Source organism: Nomia melanderi, chromosome 2 (assembly GCF_051020985.1).
Source record: "Nomia melanderi isolate GNS246 chromosome 2, iyNomMela1, whole genome shotgun sequence".
NCBI lineage: Eukaryota > Metazoa > Arthropoda > Insecta > Hymenoptera > Halictidae > Nomia > Nomia melanderi.
The window spans coordinates 4080953-4101053 of NC_135000.1; the positions used below are offsets into that span (position 1 = coordinate 4080953).

The 20101-nt window shown below is 37.9% G+C and overlaps 1 protein-coding gene across 13 annotated transcripts; it reads right to left on the reverse strand.

Annotated features, from left to right (window-relative positions):
- Positions 1-285: 285 nt before the first annotated feature.
- On the reverse strand, positions 286-20031 carry Rab3 (RAS oncogene family member Rab3). Of its 13 annotated transcripts, none has more exons than XM_031974055.2 (6): positions 13577-13808; positions 13396-13479; positions 12667-12769; positions 10140-10367; positions 7790-8080; positions 286-5448 (listed from the first exon to the last, which is right to left on the reverse strand). In XM_031974055.2, exons 4-6 carry the CDS (start codon positions 10365-10367, stop codon positions 5293-5295), a joined length of 675 nt encoding a protein of 224 aa, XP_031829915.1. In that variant the 5' UTR covers positions 12667-12769; positions 13396-13479; positions 13577-13808; the 3' UTR covers positions 286-5292. The 13 variants fall into 13 exon arrangements, with proteins under 13 accessions (XP_031829915.1, XP_031829917.1, XP_031829912.1 ...); XM_031974057.2 differs by having other exon boundaries at positions 12667-12807; XM_031974052.2 differs by having other exon boundaries at positions 13553-13808.
- Between the last annotated feature and the right edge of the window lie 70 nt (positions 20032-20101).

Here is a 20101-nt window from a genome sequence, read left to right on the forward strand (position 1 = left end):
CTATGAAAATGAAAAAAAAAAAACATACACCACAAACACTAACAGTGACAAAGACAAACAAATGGAGGGTTTTCACAATGAATTATTATTCGAAAATCATCTGGACAAATATCTGAATGATCCTACATGTTATTAGAAATCCTCTTTCGTCGTTTACAGAATACCCATAAAAAAGGTTCCACGATTTCATTAGAAATTTGCCGTTGAACGAAATAGACACAGAATCGGTGAGAAGTTTCAATGAAAACGTCGTAGTATAGTAGATGACAAGTGACACAGTAGAGGTTGAAACGAAAATGGTCCATTTATTTCGAAATAACGAAGAGACACACGGTTCTCATTGATAATCCGAATCTCCACGTTAACAGCACAGGATTTTATTTTCCTCTGATCTGATCGATACACAATTCTCGTACAATTCTTGCTCCTCGATCGGCGATCATCTCTTTTTCCCCATTTTTTTTTGTTTGTTAATACTTATTAATTTTTTTTTGTCTTCTTTTGAATTTCTTCGATTACACGCGATGGCGATTTTTATATTTTTCTTCTCCAGAGTCGCGTCTGTGTTCACACGAATAAGTAACGCTTACATTGCACTTCATTACAGATTCAATAATATATATATATATATATCTTTATATATATCTTCATATATATATATTTATATAATATAATATATATATATATAATAGGTATTTTTTTTAAACATATTGCTGTATGTACAGAGGGCAGCTTGCCTAGTAAGTTTGTAACGCCAGGCGAGGACTGAAGCAGTCGGATTGGACGCCATGTTTTCTGTGGTAATTGACGCTGAAGACCGATGCACATTTTTATTTTCTAACTGATTCACTAATCATTGTTTATCAGTAAAAACAGATTCAATAATTTCGATTGTGTTTAATGTTTATATTCTTTTGTCCCAATTTATTCAATACACTTTTGTTCTTCAATGAAACAATAATATAAAATCCAATTATATGAATAATAAAATTAATCACTACTCATTTCAAATAACATTGGTAAAAATAATTCTTTCACTCGAGTAGGTAATACTAATTAAAATACAGCAAAGAAACTAAAGGCAATTTGTCGTAAGAATAAATATTCGTTCCAATAACTTTTCATCGACAAAAATAGCTTCAATAATGTCCCTTTCGTTTAATCTTCGTATCCTTTCGTTCCACTTTATTAAATACACTTTTATTGTTCAATGAAACAATAATATAAAATCCAGAATACACAAACAATAAAATGAATCGTTACTCATTTCATGTAACACTGACAAAAATAATTATTTCAGTCGAATAAGTAATTCTAATTAAAATACAGCAAAGAGACTAAAGGCAATTGGTCGTAAGAATAAATATTCGTTCCAATAACTTTTCACCGACAAAAATAGCTTCGATAATGTCCCCTTCGTTTAATCTTCGTATCCTTCTGTTCCACTTTATTCAATATACGTTTATTGTTCAATGAAACAATAATATAAAATCTAGATTACATAAACAATAAAATGAATCGTTACTCATTTCAAGTAACACTGACGAAAATAATTATTTCAGTGGAATAAATAATACCAGTGTTTAAAATACATACAGAAATACAAAGAAACCAAAGACAATCGGTCGTGAGAGGTGAATATTCGTTCCAATAATTTTTCGATCGCGTGAACGATGAAATTGCTTAATAAATACTCGTGGCAATATTGTTCCGGCCATTATTGTTGCAGCCAAATAAGTATGGCATTATTCGCACGTGAATTCGTTCGTCGAGAGCCAAACGCACCGAATGGAAACCAGGTCGGCTCGAAATGTCTTTCAACCGTCCCGCCCTTTTAATTAATATATTTCCCGTCAATGAAGGCCTCGCTTTGATCGTTCTCCAATTAATAAGAGTGAAGCAGCGAGAGATCCGAATCGTTGAATTCGCCGCGATCCCGGGATCGCTCGCGAAATGGGGCCATCGACGCGCCGCAGTCGCAAAATGGCCGATCCGTCTGTTCCAGTTGTATAAATACCGGTATTTCGCTTTTCTTGGAATCGATCCGCCAAGAATTGTTTGCTTATTGTCACGCGAGCTTAGAAGCCGGGAAATAATGCCACCGCGTTCGATTTCAAACGGTTCAAAATGTTTTTTTGTCCTTTCAAATATCCTAATCTTCGCCATGATCAATTTATAAAAATTATCAATTTCTTTCTAATTATAAGTTATCAATTTTGCTAATTGTAAATTATCAATTTTTCTAATTACGAATTATCAATTTCCCTAATTATAATTTATCAATTTGTCTACTCACAATTTATTCTAATTATAAATCATCAACGAAGGGTTAACGGTTTATAAAAATCGACGAGTTCAAGAAAGAAAGGAGAAAATAGGAACTAAAGTTTCAGAGAATACTGAAAGATAATTTAAACGTATTCATTAATCTTTGAACTCGATTGACTCGAAGAATAATAGTGCTAATGTTATAATGAATGCGGAAACAATGAATGTAACATTATTTACTATTTTTCTTTACACACGCTTGTTCAAACATATAGATCGTATAATTCTATTTACAAGTTATTACTATAAACCCATGAGAATCATTTCGTGTAGGCTGTGCAGTTTATAATAGTAACTCATAATCGCAATTTATAATACAATTTCAATTGCGTTGCACCGCCCGGTTGGAACAAACATGACACTTTGTACACATTACCCACGCAATTACAATTATATTACCATTCTCATCGATAGAAACCGATTGTTCCAAGAGAAAACATCTACCTCCCCGCCCTTTCCGAATTTTCATTTACTTAACTAACGATCAACGAAACGTTCGAATTTCAAGAAGAAACCGTTACCTCTACCTGCCCCAACGATCCGGTCCAAGAAAAGCAAAAAGTCCCCGGTACGAGGCGGACGCGCTGCCAATCGTCCCGGAATCCCAAAGAAGCCCCGATCGTCCAGGCCGACTTGCTTCAGCCGCCGCGACACAATTCTATTTAACATCTCAGGTGCCCGAGCTTGAGCCTTCGGAAATTAACGTTGTGCATCGGCTCGACGTCGCCAACGTTTCAGGTTCGAACGAGGACAGCCTCGAAAAACAGTGGAAAACTGTAGACGGTCAAAGAAATACCCTAGACTCTCTTAGGACCGGTAGAAACAGTGTTGCCACCTAGGGCGAAATCTAATCCGAACACCCTATGAATGACACAAACGTACAGCTACGCGGCTGGGAAAACTGGAAATTCTTTTCAAGTGGTTCAGTAACAAACGCGAAGGAAGCACCTACAAGGTTCGAGCTAACTACACATCCGGTTCCCTCCTTGTCTTTCGTCTTCGAGGCGTCGATCGGAATCCCCAACGTTCCAAACACCATCGATCTTTGTCCCGTGGCGATTTCACGGTGTCCGACGAAGTTTCCGCGCGCTTCGTCGCACACGGTCCTCGTCGAACCGTTTAGTAATCCTGAAAAGGTCTCGAATTCCTGTGAATCCTTTCCCTCGCAGTCAGGTGAGAAATAAGAAGAGAAAAGAACGTATGTACATAACCAAGAATAATGTTCAACGTGTACGACGTTTCGTTAAATACAACACAGATATATATTTCTTTCTTTGTTGCCAGAGCTGCAATTGAACGCATAACATTTATTTGTCACATGAATTGCACGCTTGAACGCTTTAGGGACGCGCTGAAGCCGCGTACGAGCTTCGAAGGAATATACTCCAATCCTGTTACAACTGCTGGCAACATTCTCAAATATTTCTCCATGAAGCTGCACGCGGCTCGGCGCGTCGAATGCACTCGGTTACGAGTCGAGGTGCGCTTGAAACCGTCAGCAACAATCACTATCGAGCCAGTCGCGTTCCCTCGAAGCTGGTACACTGATAATGAGTTCCTAATCTGCGCCAACCCAGAAAAGAAGCGAGAGAACCGCATGGGAGATCTCTAGAGCCAGTCAGGTTCGGAGGAAGCTTCTAGGGAACGCGCTGACTCGCCGAAACAATCCCCGCGAGGAACATTATTGCTGTCCTTCGATCCTTCCGCCACCGAAAATACATTCCGAACGAATTTCTCTCGCGCCAGTTTACACCCTTCGTCTTCCGCGTGTTGTAGAAAAATCGTTCCCTCTATTATTGTCCGACCGTCCTCGGGATTCGAAAGAAACTTCACTGATATGAGAGACTCTGCATTGCCGACCGTCGGTTGCGGCGATAGGCGGCGGTCTGAATCTCGCCGAATTCAAACTCTCCGGTAAGTTTTTTCCCCCATTATACATTTAGAGCTTCGCGTTTCTCTCCGCCGCTATCGTCGATACCCCGGTTCCCTTACCTCGGACAAACCCTTTCGAACCCGAAAGAAAGAACGACGTCTGCTCGCGATCGGGCTCGGATCAGCTCGATGGCACCTCCGCGCAATCAGGCTACAACCGTCATACATGTTTCTATATGCATACAAGGTGGACCGGCTAATCTCTCAATCAGCCGTGCCGTGTTCAACCTCAGCGAATCGATCCTGTTAGACTTGGCTTGGTGCAAAGCGGTTTTGTTCTTTCGTTTAAGGTACGTTCACAGGTGCACCGAATGTTGTACCGTGCGGTACACATTAACCGATGGCAACAACGGGAAATCATCCGCTGAAAGAATTAGAAAAGACGGTGTGGTATACACGTTGTGCACTAGCGTCCCAACTGGTCGGCTTGGACGCCATCTTGGAATTCTTATTCCACGATGAAGCTATGATAGAATATCGAGGGCGTTGTTTCTCTGTCGGATTTCTGTTCGTTTCTAGATCGTGTCATCGCGATTCGTTAATAATCTCGATCAACGGCCCCTTGGATACGCTACGGCACACCGCATAGCTCGACTGAGGAGGAAGACAAGCAGTCTAATCGACGCGTCGCGATCCACCCTGTACATATATACGTATTTATGTGCACATATATATAAATATATATTGATCGAGAAAGGAGGAAAGAAAAAAGAGCGGAACGAAGAACGGCCGGAAACCAAAGGGGTTTGTTAAAGGAACGACGAACAGGGTTGTGTGAACTAGAGCCAGCGTTTTTGTCACTCGACCCTCCTCCCCTTCGCTCTTTCTCACCCTCTCCCTTTCTCCCTTTCTCTTTCCCACGCACACACTCTCCGCGTACACACACGACCAGGCAAATACCCACGCGCCACGTATCACGCACACATGTACAGGCATACACGCGTCCCATCCTCTAAGGTATATCCCTCCTGTTGTTCCTTTCCCGTGTTTATCCGTCTTGTAGAGAGTTTAAGTGGGGCATCCCGCGTTCTTTTAGCAATTACAGTTGGTGTTCACTGGATTGGTCGGCTGGTCGGTGAGCGTGTGGCCCATCATTTGGCCCCCGCCGCCGGCGATCAGGCTCGGGTCGATGTCCAAGGACTCGCTCATCTTGTCGCATATGATGTCCACCAGCTGCTCGAACACCGCCTGCGCAGAAGTTTGCGGTTCGCGGTGAATCCCCGTTACGGAGGCGCCATCTCTCTCAGGATTGGGTGAGGTATTGTCGGGAGCACCATTGTGGTCTTTGGAGAACTTGGATAATGCTTTCCGTTGAGCCTCGGAATATTGATGGTCGTGTAATGTTTAATGATTCAGGAGTGTCGATGATGTCAGGAAGCGTTTGATACACTTGTTAGTACTTTTGGGAAGGATTTGTAGTTGTGCATGAGAAAATAGGGTGTCACTTCTTTTGATGTATCTGATGGATAATGGAGTCTTGAGGATTCTGCTCTTATGAATTTCAGTTTTTAGTTTGAGTCAGTCGAGTGTTCCTCCACATTTTATAGGATTTAGGTTTTCATTGTCATTCAAATGTTTGATTGATAAGATCAGGTATGTTCCATTAACACGTTGAATGCCATGGAGGTCACCGGTGACCCCCAACCAAATCGAATTACTATAGTGTTATATATATTATATATTAATTAATATAGAAAACATTTCTATATTATAAACAATACTACCGAATGCGGTGACATCGAGCAAGATCAACGCGCGACGTACAACGTGTTAACGAAGCCTAATGGATGCAGCTTGGGTAATGTGAGATAAGTCACAAATGAATGCCCTAATTGAAATGTTAGACAGTCAGGGCCAGATATGTTCCATTAGAGAATTCTCAGATGCTTCTAACTGATACTGAGTGTTTCAGTGAAATTTTAATGACTCGATAGTGGTTTCCTCCACTGCAATGGCATCCAATTTGAATACTGGAGCCCTCTAACCAGAATGTATTGCTTCAGTGATTTCTCAGATAGTGCTTTTGAACACTAAAACCTTTATAGAAAGATCTAGTGCTAAGAAGACTTCAGGGCATGTCTACAATTAAATAATCATAGCCAATTTAGAGTTTACTTTGCCAGTAGCAAGAAGTATCTTTAAAATAAACTTTTTAGTGAGAATACGACTAACTGAACCATAAATGCACTCAACGAGTGCTGCGAAAGTAGCATTTCTTCTGGCGACAGGATCACTGACTGCTTTACAGACTCAAGGCAGACACTCTGGGGATAAAGGCAAAGGAATCGATCGGTGGAACGTTGATGTGTCAATGCCAATAGGTTCGACCAGTTGTGCAGGCGTGATTAATGGGCGCAGATGAGCGTCAATCGAGGACAGCCGATCGAAGGTAATGGTACAGTACACACACAAAGACGCACACCTGGCGGATGGAAATAAGCGTTGAAACGTGACACGACAACCTTTCCTGTCGTCGCGCGCTAATGGCGGCGACACGCGATCGTCGCAAACCATAGGGATAATGGATTCGGTAAACGAACGAAGGAGAAAAATGAAACGGGCACGGCTGCGAATATGCCCTACTTTATTACTGTCTCACTGGAAAAGAAGCGTTTTCAAGGAATTGATGGTTCCAAATAATTGGAATTGGATCGTGCATTTGATTTCACTGTCCTGTTTAGACCCTGTTAGGTTAGCCAAGAGGTCTTTGCTTTTCTAAAGAAGCTCGAAGAGAAATTTCATTTTAGATTAAGCTTCCGTTAAATTTCTTCGATACTTAACACATTGCGTACCGGCTAATTTTCAGAAAACTGAATTGTGATGGCAATTTTCACTGAGGTCAACTTATCACTATACATAGAGAAACTCAGATATCATATTGTTATGTAATATATTTTAAATAGATAATCAATTCGAATTAAATTTTATATAAAAACGAGATTTCTCGTTATCGGTACGCAATGTGTTAACACGTTGACTGCCACAGTGGTCACCGGTAACTGGAGCTTCCAAATCGCTCGAAATGAACATTGCTATTGAATCGAAATGTTCAGTAACACGAGAAGTTAGATAATAGTGTAATGAGCACTGTAATACCAAAACATTAATAATTACTTCTAATACTATTTTCCTGTATTATATAGGAATAAATCTTACTATAAGGAAAAGCTTGAAATACTCGTGGCAGTCAACGCGTTGATCAAATATCTAAAATATAATATTCCATGATAATGTTAATATATGATAATATTATAATACGATAGTATGGTAATATGATAGTATGATAGTATAACTTCTTGGCCAACCAAATACTCATTTTGCAATGTTTCATTATTATCATAATACAATAATATGATAGTGTTGTAATGCGACTGTATAACATAGAGATATGTTGTTCTGATAAGATGAAGATATGACTTGTCAACCGAACAGACTAATGTTTAAGATAATGGTGTAATAATAGAATGATCTGTTTATATGATAGTATAGTGATATGATTCTATGAGAATATCATAATGTGACATTTTACCTTAATGTTAATGTTCTCTTTGGCGGATGTCTCGAAGAACTGCACCTCCAATTGTTCCGCCAATTGTATGCCCCTCTTCTCGCTGATCACCCTCTCCTCGGCCATGTCGCACTTGTTGCCGACCAGGATCACTTGGGCGTTGTCGGACGAGTAAGTCTTGATCTGCGTGATCCAGTCTTGCACCGAATTGAATGACTCTTCGTTCGTGATGTCGTACATTAAAATGAAACCCATCGCGCCCCTGTAGTAGGCCGTTGTTATCGTTCTGTATCTCTCCTGACCCGCCGTGTCCTGAAACGATTAACAGTACAAATTACCTTCACATTCCTCCGATAAAAATATTTATGAAATGCTGCCTGTTTCACAGAGTAATAACAGAGAAACAGATTACGTTGGGCGACGTTACGTTGAAAATTTACTTGTTGGAAATTAACGCGTTGACTGTCACGATAATTTCTAGCGTTTTGAATAGTAATACTTATTCTTTAATAACATAGGCAAATTATATCGAAAATAATTATTAATGATTTAGTATTACAGTAGTCATATTACGCTATGGTCTAGATACTTGTGTTACTAAATATTCTGATTTAAAATCAAGTTTTTTATTGTAATTGTTCTTTAGCGACTTGGAAGCCTGGTCATCGGTAATCACCGTGGCAGTCAACGTGTTAATTAAAATTTTTGTTACCGTGGAAGTATTATTTTGTGATGTTACTTATATTATTATGTTATATTTGTATCAGTTATATTATTTGGGTTATTATTTATATATTTACATGTGTACTGTAAATTTGAAATGTTATTTTTCTTACAACCATTGTCCATCAATAATTGTTGGGAATTTTGTTTTGAAGACTTGTTGAGAATTAATTAAAATTTTTGTTATTGTAGAAATATTATTTTGAAATGTTACTTATATTATTATTTATATATTTACACGTGTACTATAAATTTGAAATGTTATTTTTCTTACAACCATAGTCCATCAATAATTGTTCAGTGTGTAATAAAAGAATAAGTGACGACGAACAAGGGAAGAAGTAATTTCTAAAAGTAATGCATTATTTGCATGGAAAAATGATTTAGGATCCAACGGACGACAGCTTCGGGACTCGGGGAAGCATATATCACGCGAAGGAAACAACGGACTGTCATAAATAAGATGTAATAATACAATGACAATGTATGGTCATGGATTTCTTCCTTCGAGTGATAAATGAAGCCACATGTGGCTAAACTTTTGTAGCCATATTTAGCTTTCGTTTCCGGTTCTTCGAAGCTAGTCATGTGGTTTCGTATAATCAAGATGGCGGCCAAGATCAAGCAAACTGATTAAAATTCAACTTACGAAATGTTTTCGTTTCTTCACATTTTAATGTGAAATGTATCTGCATGAACATTTTGTTGAAATAGAAAGTTGGAAAAATTCAGCTTTTTCGTAAGAAAGTAAGGAATTGTAGCGAAGAAAATTGAAAGATGGATACTCGGATATTTGTTCGATTAATTTGTTAACCCCTTGCCTTAAAATAACGTGTTGAACTCGTCGTGAAGATTTAAAATGATTTATAATTGTGATGGTAAGTAATAAAAATATTATTCAATTCGTTTGAATTCGAATTAAATATTATTCTTCTACTATCAATTATCATACTTTGGAGTAAATATTAACATAGAATATAACTAGAATTTTTCTGTTTTACAATCAATTATCAATGACAAAAGTAATTGTATCGATCATGATTGAGAAATATATCATAGCGCAAGGGGATAATTCCAGAAGAAATCATAAAATAAATTAATTAGAAATGTAGAAAAATTTACATAGAAAACAAAGATGTACATAAAATATACCTAGAATTTTTCTCTGTTTTCAATCAATTATTAGCCCTTTGCACTCGAAAGTTTTTCACTTGAAATATTCAATACTTTCCAATTAGATGTTTACAAGATCCTTTAAAATTAATCTATCAAGAAATCGCACATAAATTATGGAACAAAGCTATTTTCTTTCAATATTTCACGTAATCACGCAGTATACTATCGAGTGCAAAGGGTTAATGACAAAATATACTTGTATGGAACATGGTTCATAAATCGTGGAGCAAAGAGTTAATTGCAGAAGAAATCTCAATAAACATCAATTACAAATTTATAAAAGTGTGAACAGAAAACAAACATAAATAGAATGTATCTAGAGTTTTTCTGTGTTTCTCAATAAATTGATAATTGGCAAATATTGTATCGATTACAGTTAAGAAATAAATCATGGGGCAAAGGGTTGATTTTCAACAAGTATTCAGTCGAGCCATGAGAACTGTTAGTATCGATTCTATGAAGTTCCACTGACCCAGATCTGTAGCTTCACCCTTTTGTCGTTCCTGAAGACGGTTTTCACTTTAAAATCGATCCCCACGGTCGATACGAAGGCCGAAGTGAAGGAATCGTCCGCGTAACGGAAGAGGAACGAGGTTTTCCCCACGGACGAGTTGCCGATGATCAACAACTTGAACATGTAGTCATAGTTTTGGTCCGTGGCCTCCTTTTTTGGGTCCTCGACTGCTTTGGTGCCCGCCATCTGCAACGAAATGGACGATTAAGCGTCCGCGAAGCACGCCGCCATCTTTGCAAGAGACTGCATGCTTCGATATAAGCTTCCCAATAAGCGCACAGAATTTCCTGGGAATAGATAAAGAAATATAAATATTTTGATATTTAGGTATTATACAGATTACCTTTTGAGAAATATAATAATAGTAATCATAATGATAATAATAATACTAAAATCTTAATACTGTGTTGTAATATTAAATAAATATTAACCCAGAACTAACCTATATGTTTGTATAATACGTAAGTACCAATATTTCTAAATAATATAATAAAATATAAAAAATATAAATATTCTATAATGAGACAGTATTAATAATTGATTGGCTCAAAATAAAATAGTAGTCTACTACTTCTAAGTTTTCGTAAAACATTTTTGGATCAATTAAATACTAATATTGATAACTAATAATAATTGATATCATTAATAACATAATAGCATTTTTCTTCTCGACAACCGAGACGTAGTAGTTACACCATTATTATTCTGATTCACTCAAATATTAACAAGATATAAATAAAAATGAAATAAAGATTCATATCATTAAATAAAGTGACTGTCACTTATTAATTTATTGATGATATAAATTGATTAAGATCGTAAAGTTTGAACATTCCATATGAACCCCTGTGATTTGAGTTATACAGTTAATTAAAGTGTGTTTGTATTTTGCTGGAAAATTGAGAAGGGTTCAGTTGACCCAATAATTTATATAAACGCGAAAACTTTCATATTTCACAGTGTGATATCGCGAAGAGGTTTTTCAAGAAGGTCGAGGGTCGCGTTAAGTGAATTTCCTTTGCCACGCACCCCCGGGAAGTTTCTGTCGAGCTTTTTAAGCGACACTTCATCTTTCCACCCGAAAATAAAGGGTGGTCAACGACGCGAGGAAATATAAGACCTGATCGCTCCTTTTCGGATCTCCTTTCTCTTTCGAAGGAGTTACTTCTGGGATCCGGAGGATGATCCTGTTTTCTATCGGCTTTCGACCCTTTCAAACCTGATTTTCGTGCAAATTATATGCACTTACCTGACAACAAAAGACTGATAGTCAATGCATCACCGATAACGATATCTATTTTTAATAAAATATGATAGCATACCACTTATCTGATAAAAATAGACTTAAAGTTATAGTTATATTACTATAGAATAATTACATATAATTTCTATATATGTACTTGACTTGTATGTAACTTAATAAAACTATAATTTAAATAATAGATTATTATCATTATTATTATTATTAATAATGATTACTATAATAATAATTACTATATTAATAAAAATTAATTTTTGTTACATAGAATTGATTATTACTATATTAATAGTAATCTGATTATTACTGATTAATAATAATTACTATAGTAATAATAATTATAATAATTTATTGTTTAAAATTATAGTTTTATTAAGTTATAATTCTTATATTTTACCATATATTGAACATAGTAAAACAGTGTACAGTATAATGTATGTCAGGTCTGAGATTTTTCCTACGGAAATATCTTACTTTTTAACTCAAAGAATATTTTAGTTAATATAATAAATGTTTCCCTGCATTAATCGTTAAGAAAAATGTTTCAGAATGGAAACTTGTAAAAGTAACCACAGTCATATTATCGGTCTTCTAGCTAGAGGCCAGGCTAGACTGTTAATTTTTGTTGCTCCCTGTTTCCATTTTTCGTTGGAGAACCGGATCCGGAGATAATATTCATAGTGTTTTGTTATGTAAAACCACGTCGACAGCGGAAACTGAAGGAACATATATTTTTCAAATAATTGTTAATATTATTATGACTTCAAGTTCCGTACCATACTGTTAACAACATCCGCATTATTATATTAAATATTCAATCGTGAGTACAATTTCAAATATTCAACGATTTACTGTTTTTACAAATAAAGATAATTTGAAAAAATAATAAACACTTTTATAGATTATTCAAGAGTAACTAAATATTTATTTTTCACTGGATAAATCTTGTATTCAAGTGCTATGTTCAGAATATTTCTTCTTTTCAACACTAAAATATTCATACTGTTTTAATTAAAACCTCAATCCAATTAAAACCTTTTTCAATGAATTTCCATCGGAAACTCGTTTTATAGAATAATATTGTCACATGGGATTTCACCTTAAACGTCTCTCACTTTCACGCGTCCCATTAATAATCCCCGATTACCACGTTATCTCTAATCCTCCCCGATTCACGGACTACCAATTCACAATCCATCCCGCACCTCGTCTTCATCAATTTCCTACCTTGAATTTCCCACGCCTTATCGGTTCCTTATCCGTCGCGTGTCCTACCAATCCCTTCGCTATCTCCTCCCTCTTGGATCCGACCCCGAGCAAAATCTACCAACTGCACGTAAAAGCAATGGCCTCAATCAATATGCATGCCTGCGATATTGATCAAGAAGATTTGAAACTGTTTTAACCCTTTGTACCTTTTATTGCTTCTTTTCTTTAAGATACCTCGAGACCTTTCGGATAATGAGTGTTTTTAGTGTAAGTATACTTTGAATTGGAGGGTGAATTAATTATAATAAAGCAAGAAATATTATTAACTGGGTATATGATGAATTGATCGTAATATATTAATTAATAAGTATTATTAATTTTATTTGCGATGGATTAACCATAATAAATTAATTATTACGTATTATTGATTTGATATATGATAAATTAATCATATTAATTCAGTTATTAAAGTAGATCTAATTTAATCATCAAAATTGAAAATGGTAGTATGAAATGTTATTATTGGGAGTATAAAGTATGAAACACACCACAAACAATTTAATGTAACAACAAATCAATTATATTTTGTTGTAAAGAAACCCAGTAACAAAGTTTAAATTCAAATCTTCACACTCAGTATTAATACATGAATCAATGTTTCTAAAAACACATAGACCTTTCGTTTACTTAAATATTCTAAACTGTTTTAAAAATAATTCCATAAAGATCTAAGAAAAATATACAAACCTTCCTTCTCCAAACTCACACGACCATTAAAATTCTTTACAACCATAAAATCCATATACATATACACCTAACACTACATCCCAGCTAAACAGAATTCAAAATTAACACTGCAATTCGAACCAAAAAATCCTTCAATATCAATTATTCATATTATTACCATCGATCATTAATTATCACTTACTACTGATCACCCCAAAACTACAATAACAATCTCAAACCAAACTCATCAATAATACCAAACACAAAACACAAACTCAACCACCCAGAATGTACCTCATACAGGTAAAAAGGGTTAACACTTCCAAACGATTTCAAACGAACGGCTCAGCCATTACTTTCCCATGAACCGGACGCCCTCAGACACTCGAACCGTGCGCGTACCCAGCGCAGCGAATACTATTCCGAATGGAATGGAAACAACGCGGCTACAACCAGGAAATGAACACATGTCGGTACCGGAAGCCTGCGCCGCGGTGCAATCTCGACGATGGACATCAGCCGAGCCATCCTTGTCCGCAGCTCCAGCGCGGAATCCCTCACGGCCATCGTACACCCATTTCCGGTCTCACTTTTCTGCTTTCGCTGCATTTTCTAACTAAATTTCCTCTCCCTGTTTTCTTTGATCTTCAATGAAAAAACTGCGCTGCCTGGTTTTGCAACGGATGATCGAATTTTTTATGGGGTCCGTGTACACCCTGAGTTCGGTGAACGATCGCCAGGAACCGAACGCGAACCACTGGCTTCGTTTCGAATGAGTATCGTTAATCTTCGACTAGCCCGCGGTATCGCTTTCGTTAATTTCCGCGTCCGGTCGTTTCGTCGTTGAAACGGTATCGCGGTTTCTTGATACCGATACACGTGTTCAAGCCGGCATGATTGAAGTATGGCGCTGAGGAAGGTCACTGGGCTAGAATTATTTTAGCTGGTTCTTTTGTCTTTTTCTGTGACTTCTTTGGTAGATGTTAGGTTTGGGAAATGGTACTCATTATAGGGAGAGATAATCTGATATTTTGTAGTCTAAGTTTTATAATGTTGAAGTTTTGTTGATATTTCTGTGCTGGATATTTATTCTTTATGTTAGATAGTATTTGTAATGTTTGATACTTATTGTTATTGTCTGTGGTATTGAGGTAAGAACGAATTTGAATGATCTATATTTATTACGGGCGATTAATAAATTATTACTGGTAATTGACTTTGTTTTCTGTGAGGTACTGTCTTTGTACTGATTGGGCTAATGTTTATTTTTCACAGTGATTAATGAAAGAATATTTATGGTTTCATTTTTTCTATGAAGATTCTAAAGATATTTCTGTAATAACTAATACAATGGGGATTAATTTGTGTATATTTTTAATTGGAGTTCTTGACTCCTAATTACAGTGACTATATCCTTAGCTCTATTATATTCGATTCTATCAACAGTCTGATGCAATTGCAGTAAACTACTAGACACACTGAAGTATAATGCAGTCTGTCTGTCTAATATGATTACAGCTATAATCATTCCCAGTTTCACTAATTCCGCAATTCAATCCCTTAATTTAGTTATCTTTAATCAAATGATGGTAACAAGTTTCCAACTAAACTGCACCGAACAATTTGGAGCATTGTTTGGTATGATTCGATCCAGTCATCCGATGCAATTTCAGTGATGGCTGATGGAATCAAAGCAGCATTGTATGGAATCAGTGTACCATTTACCTTTCTGATCAAACTCGGCACATTAATAAGAAAGAAACATCAAGCTTACATATACAGGACTGAATACATGAAACAGACGAAGCATATGCAAAGGAAAATGCAAAGTGGAATAGCATTTAATGTGATACTCAGTCAGGGGATTATGTTTTTATCCATTGAAACAATTTCAATGTAAAGCTGTCTGACATTTCGTTCACTCCTCTCTTGAGACTTCAATATCAGTTGCATTTGTACAAATACTCTTATGCTTCTGTTGCGGAGTTTCAATTCCCCTTTCATTCCCCCTTGCCATGTTTTCACGTTTCTCTCTATGCTTCAAGCTGAATACTTCACGCTAATTCTCGTTCAACCCGCAGTACTTCTGCCATAATCGGTCATTGGTAATCACTTAGTACTTCCTAAATGATACGAGGAACGTGTCCATGACTTTTTCCGGACAGCAGGTGCGCCTATAGATATCGCAGACCCACGTGGAATAAATTTGTTTGAAAGTGTGCGCTCTGGCGAGCACAACAGTAAGTAAACTTGGCCAGTGCTGCACGTGGCTGCAGCTGAACCAATAATTGCAAGCTGCGGTTGTAATACCATTAAATAATTGATGGCTGCAATGACCACAGTGCCAGGTAATTGCAGGTTCTAATTGCAAGTGATTCAGATTATTGCAACTTGTGATTACAGTGGAATCTGCTGGCCGAAAATTGCCATTCCAGCTAAAATGAATAGCTCAGGTTTATACGTGCAGCACAATCACACAGGATTGGCTACATGGATATCAAAGTTTTAATTAAAAACGTTCAGGCTAACTGGAAGTTGTGTAGTTGAATAGATTGTACAAGTAAATTTAATAACTGCCTTGGATAATTGAATATGGCAAATTTAATTGGAGCAAAGAACTAAAAAACTGTAATAACCTACTGTGTAAACCAGTGGCAACCCTGTTTGCTAATTGAAACTTCCTAAAAGCAATTAATATGGAAAACTGGAGGCAGTAACGGTATTGGTGATCATAATTGTAGATTAAATTCCGTCCGCATTATGCGCTGCTGCAACAGAGGATTTTGTTGCCTGGAAAGTGGAACCGCAGCTACAACTTCATTTATTACAAAGTATCTGATTACATAACTTCAAACTTAATAACCAACAGAGAGCTCCATCTAGGCTCAGAATATTGAAGTGCATCCATTTATTCAACTGAATAAAGGACTTCGAAGTTTCCACTGTTGGAATTGTATGAGATGACTGGAACTTGGTACAAGTGCATCTAAATGGATGGAAGTAAACAGCAACTGCGACCACACCGTTTCTAATTATCCTCTTAACAAAACTGTTCCGAGCAAATATGTTTCCAGGACGTCTTCATTATCCTGAAACCCTTGCCAGACACTCTTGCACGTGCATATGCATCAAGAACTGTAACTCGAAATGCGTCACGGTCGCTTGTAATTAATAACATTGTGAAATCCGCGAGAAAACGATCATAAGGGAGCGATAGGTGCATAGGATGAACCGAAGGCATAAGTGCAGTTACGCCTAAAAATGTGTTCCAGCAGAGAAGACTATAAATAAACGACGCTGAGGCACAGACACTGTGAACTTTTTAGACGGGGTGGGAGGTTCTTATCGATTTCATGCTCGAGTCGCAGCGGCAACTCCAGAGTTTCCTCAGATTTTCAAGTTCTATCATTTCTACCTCACTTATTTCTAGGATGCTCGTCGAACGAGAAGAAATTAAAAGGTCCTCCATCCCGCTAAAAACCAATCGACTTATCAACGCGTCGAGTGCGCAATAAATCCTGCCGTAATGTTGGAACCATTTCTTCGCACTTCGCTTCTAACGTGATCGTGAAGACATGAACATAAAGTATATATGAAACTCTATTAAATAATCATATATTTTTATGAAATTTTTTATTAAATAATCATATATTTTTAAGAAATTATTCATGTTCTATTAATTCTGTGAATAGTTCAATGAAAAATAAATATTTATATAATATTAATCAATAAACAAGTGAATGAAGGATAGAATGGTTCCATTTGAATATTTCAATTAAACTCCAAGTAATGATATTTTAGTGAAATTAGTCATTTGTCTGAGGCAGAAGCATTAGGAATATATAATTCAAATTAATTTCCATTCCTTTATTGAAATTAAAAGGAGCTGTGGTTTTTAGATCCTAAAATGGAACAATACTCGTTGCCAAAAGCTACCAGCAACGAGGGCACGGTTCACGAGCGAGCTGTTTGACACGATTCCAAAAAATCCGGTTTACGAGGGTCCGGTGGATCGGCACGAAAACACCGGAAGTTCGATAACCTGCTGAAACTCTGGGAAATGGTTTTTCACCGTGGAAAAATGTGTCAGCTGCCTACGCACAGCACTCCGAACGCTGTGGAGAAAGAAAGTGGGACAAGGTTCGCAGTAATCACACCGCCGCCCATATGTTAACGTTGACGTGCTGCATACAATTGCATCTTTAGCACAACGATGCAGCTTTGTGCGGAATTTTCTAACACGGAAACACCGGCAAGGAGAATAATGATTATTTGGAACCTACAAGCATGAGAAAGGGAGGAGTGAGAGTTAGGAATGGTCCATTCTGTAGAACACGCATGAAGCATTAAATCTTACACAAGATGGAAGTGTTCGGGACTGAAATCATAACCTATATCAGTTTTGCTGTACGAAGTTACTAATTTGTCACTAATGGTGAAAAAACATCATTGTTTTAGAAGCGTAATTGATAAAGGAGACTTTATTGAGCATATGTCTCATAAGTTTTTATTACCACTTGTAATTGTGATATACTCGACTGTAAAACTTTGTGCACCTGTGTATGCTTGTGAATGAAGTTCAGCAGAATAAAACTTTTAATAGAGTTGAACAGAGATTTAATATTCTTCTTTGACTAATAAACATGTTTATTAAGTTACTGAACTTCCGTCTCGCTTCTATTTTCATTTATTAGTCCTGTGTAATGCAATTTATATGATAATACATATGAATAATTAATAAGAATGTACAGAGCTAATTATAATACTAAAGTACTAGATGATTCTAGATTAAACGCGGCTGTAACATATACTAAACACACATACTGTAGTATCATAATTTCAAAGAAAGAAGAATCTCAATTTTTGAGCATATAAGCTTCTTGGAAACCATAGTATTTACTATATTCCCATTTAAAAGGAACTTGTTACCCATATAGCTTAAATATTGCACATAAGAAATTTAATTCGAAATACTCAGATATCTAGACATAATTCACCAATACATCACCATACAATTAAAAACAAAGCTTTTATTTAACAATCGAATACCTATACACCATATATAGAGCAATTTCCATATGTAACCCAATTCTAGACCAACTCATACTTCACAGCACTGCATCCTGAAAAGGGGATTCCCGATCCCAGACTTTCTGGCTGCCAAAACAACCCCTTATTGCCCCATTAACTTCTCCAACCACTTGCATCCCCTAACCCTTTGAAAATCGTAGAGGAGTGCCCTATAGAAAGTCCCAGCAGATCAGCCAGCGAGCCAAGCGGAGAGTATCAGTGAAAATGGCGGAAACGTCATTGAGAAAAGTGAATCCCCCATGCTAGTCGATTATGTTTCGCCCCAGACGGGGGATGGCGGTTGATTAAGGAGCAAGTGGGAGGGGTGGAAAGCGGCGGTGGCGTGAGAAGGGGGCAGGCAGCACAGCAAATATTTTCGGAAGATCGATTCCTAACCCCTGACCGCCCACGCCGCGCGTTACATAGTTTCGATTTCAGTGGCTGGCGAAATGAGCGTAGACGGAAGATGGAGCCTCTGTATAAGCACACCGTGACGCTCGAATCTGGATCCCGAAAACTCGTCCGAATCGATAACGCTTGATGCCACGATATCGGCGCTCGGCTGATAAATATTTAACGCCTACGCCAATGGTTCGGCAAAAGTCGATTTCCGTGCAAGCCACACTTTGTCCATCTAATAACCGATTCCGTCTACAGCTGGCACGCGTTCAGGAGGAAAACTCCCCAACAAATTAGAGAGATAAAAAGAACAAACCTCTTAACCATAGACAAGCGTTTCTGCGAATGCTACCCTAAAGTGGACCCAGACAACCATAGCTGATCCCAGTAGCCCCAATTTCACCCGGGAGTCTGAATAATTCACTCAGACTGGCACCATGTACCTCTAACAGTTGGACGTGTCCAACAGGGACATCCCTCTGGCAAGGTTGCCGAGGGAATCCCCGGGGAATTAGCTAACCCAGGAACACTGGGAGAGGAAAACTGCGTGGGTAGTTCAGCCACGGTTCTCCAGCGCTAGAGAGGAAAAGCGAGCCAGAGAGTAAGAGAGAGAGAAAGAGAAAGAGAAAAAGAGAGAGAGAGAGAGAGAGAGAGAGAGAGAGAGAGAGAGAGAGAGAGAGAGAAAGAGAGAGGAAGAGAAAGAGGAAGAGAGAGGAAGAGAAAGAGGTGGAGAGAGATACAGAGATAGAGAAAGAGAGACAGAGAGCGCGATAGAGACAGAGAGGGAGAACAGAGAGAAATCAATAAGCAGTCTATCGACGGACTGGCTGGTCGGACAGAAATGTTCAGGCTCGAAAGTCGCGGTGCTCTGGGTGATCCTGTGTGCACCCACACTGGACGCGAGTCCATCTCGTTCCCGTCCGACGAGTCGTCAACGACTTGTACCTCCTGTGAAAGATGATCCTCTCACGACCGATCAGCGAATGAGGGGATGCACACCGCGCGAGAGCTTCACTTCCCGGCCCCTGCACCACCGCTCGACGAAATATCGTGTCCCCAGGTGGAGGTACACGATCCCAGAGAAACGATCACCCGACGTTACAACGCGCAGCACCGGGGGTTGTTTCGCGACGACTTTAAAGAGACTGGACTGGCCTCGGTAAAGCCTCGCGCCACTGTAACCCCCGCTATAGCTAAAATATCGACCATTTCGTGGACCCCCGCCCGTCCTCGGGCCAATCCCGAGGAAGGCCGCGCC

Excerpts from the sequence above, each read along its gene's own strand:
- Rab3 (XM_031974048.2), bottom strand. The coding sequence starts at position 13,983 with ATGCAGCGAAAGCAGAAAAGTGAGACCGGAAATGGGTGTACGATGGCC. Across the intron at positions 10,368-13,851 it reads CACCGCGGCGCAGGCTTCCG|ATGGCGGGCACCAAAGCAGT; the intron begins GTACCGACATGT and ends ATTTCGTTGCAG. Across the intron at positions 8,081-10,139 it reads GGGTGAAGCTACAGATCTGG|GACACGGCGGGTCAGGAGAG; the intron begins GTCAGTGGAACT and ends TAATCGTTTCAG.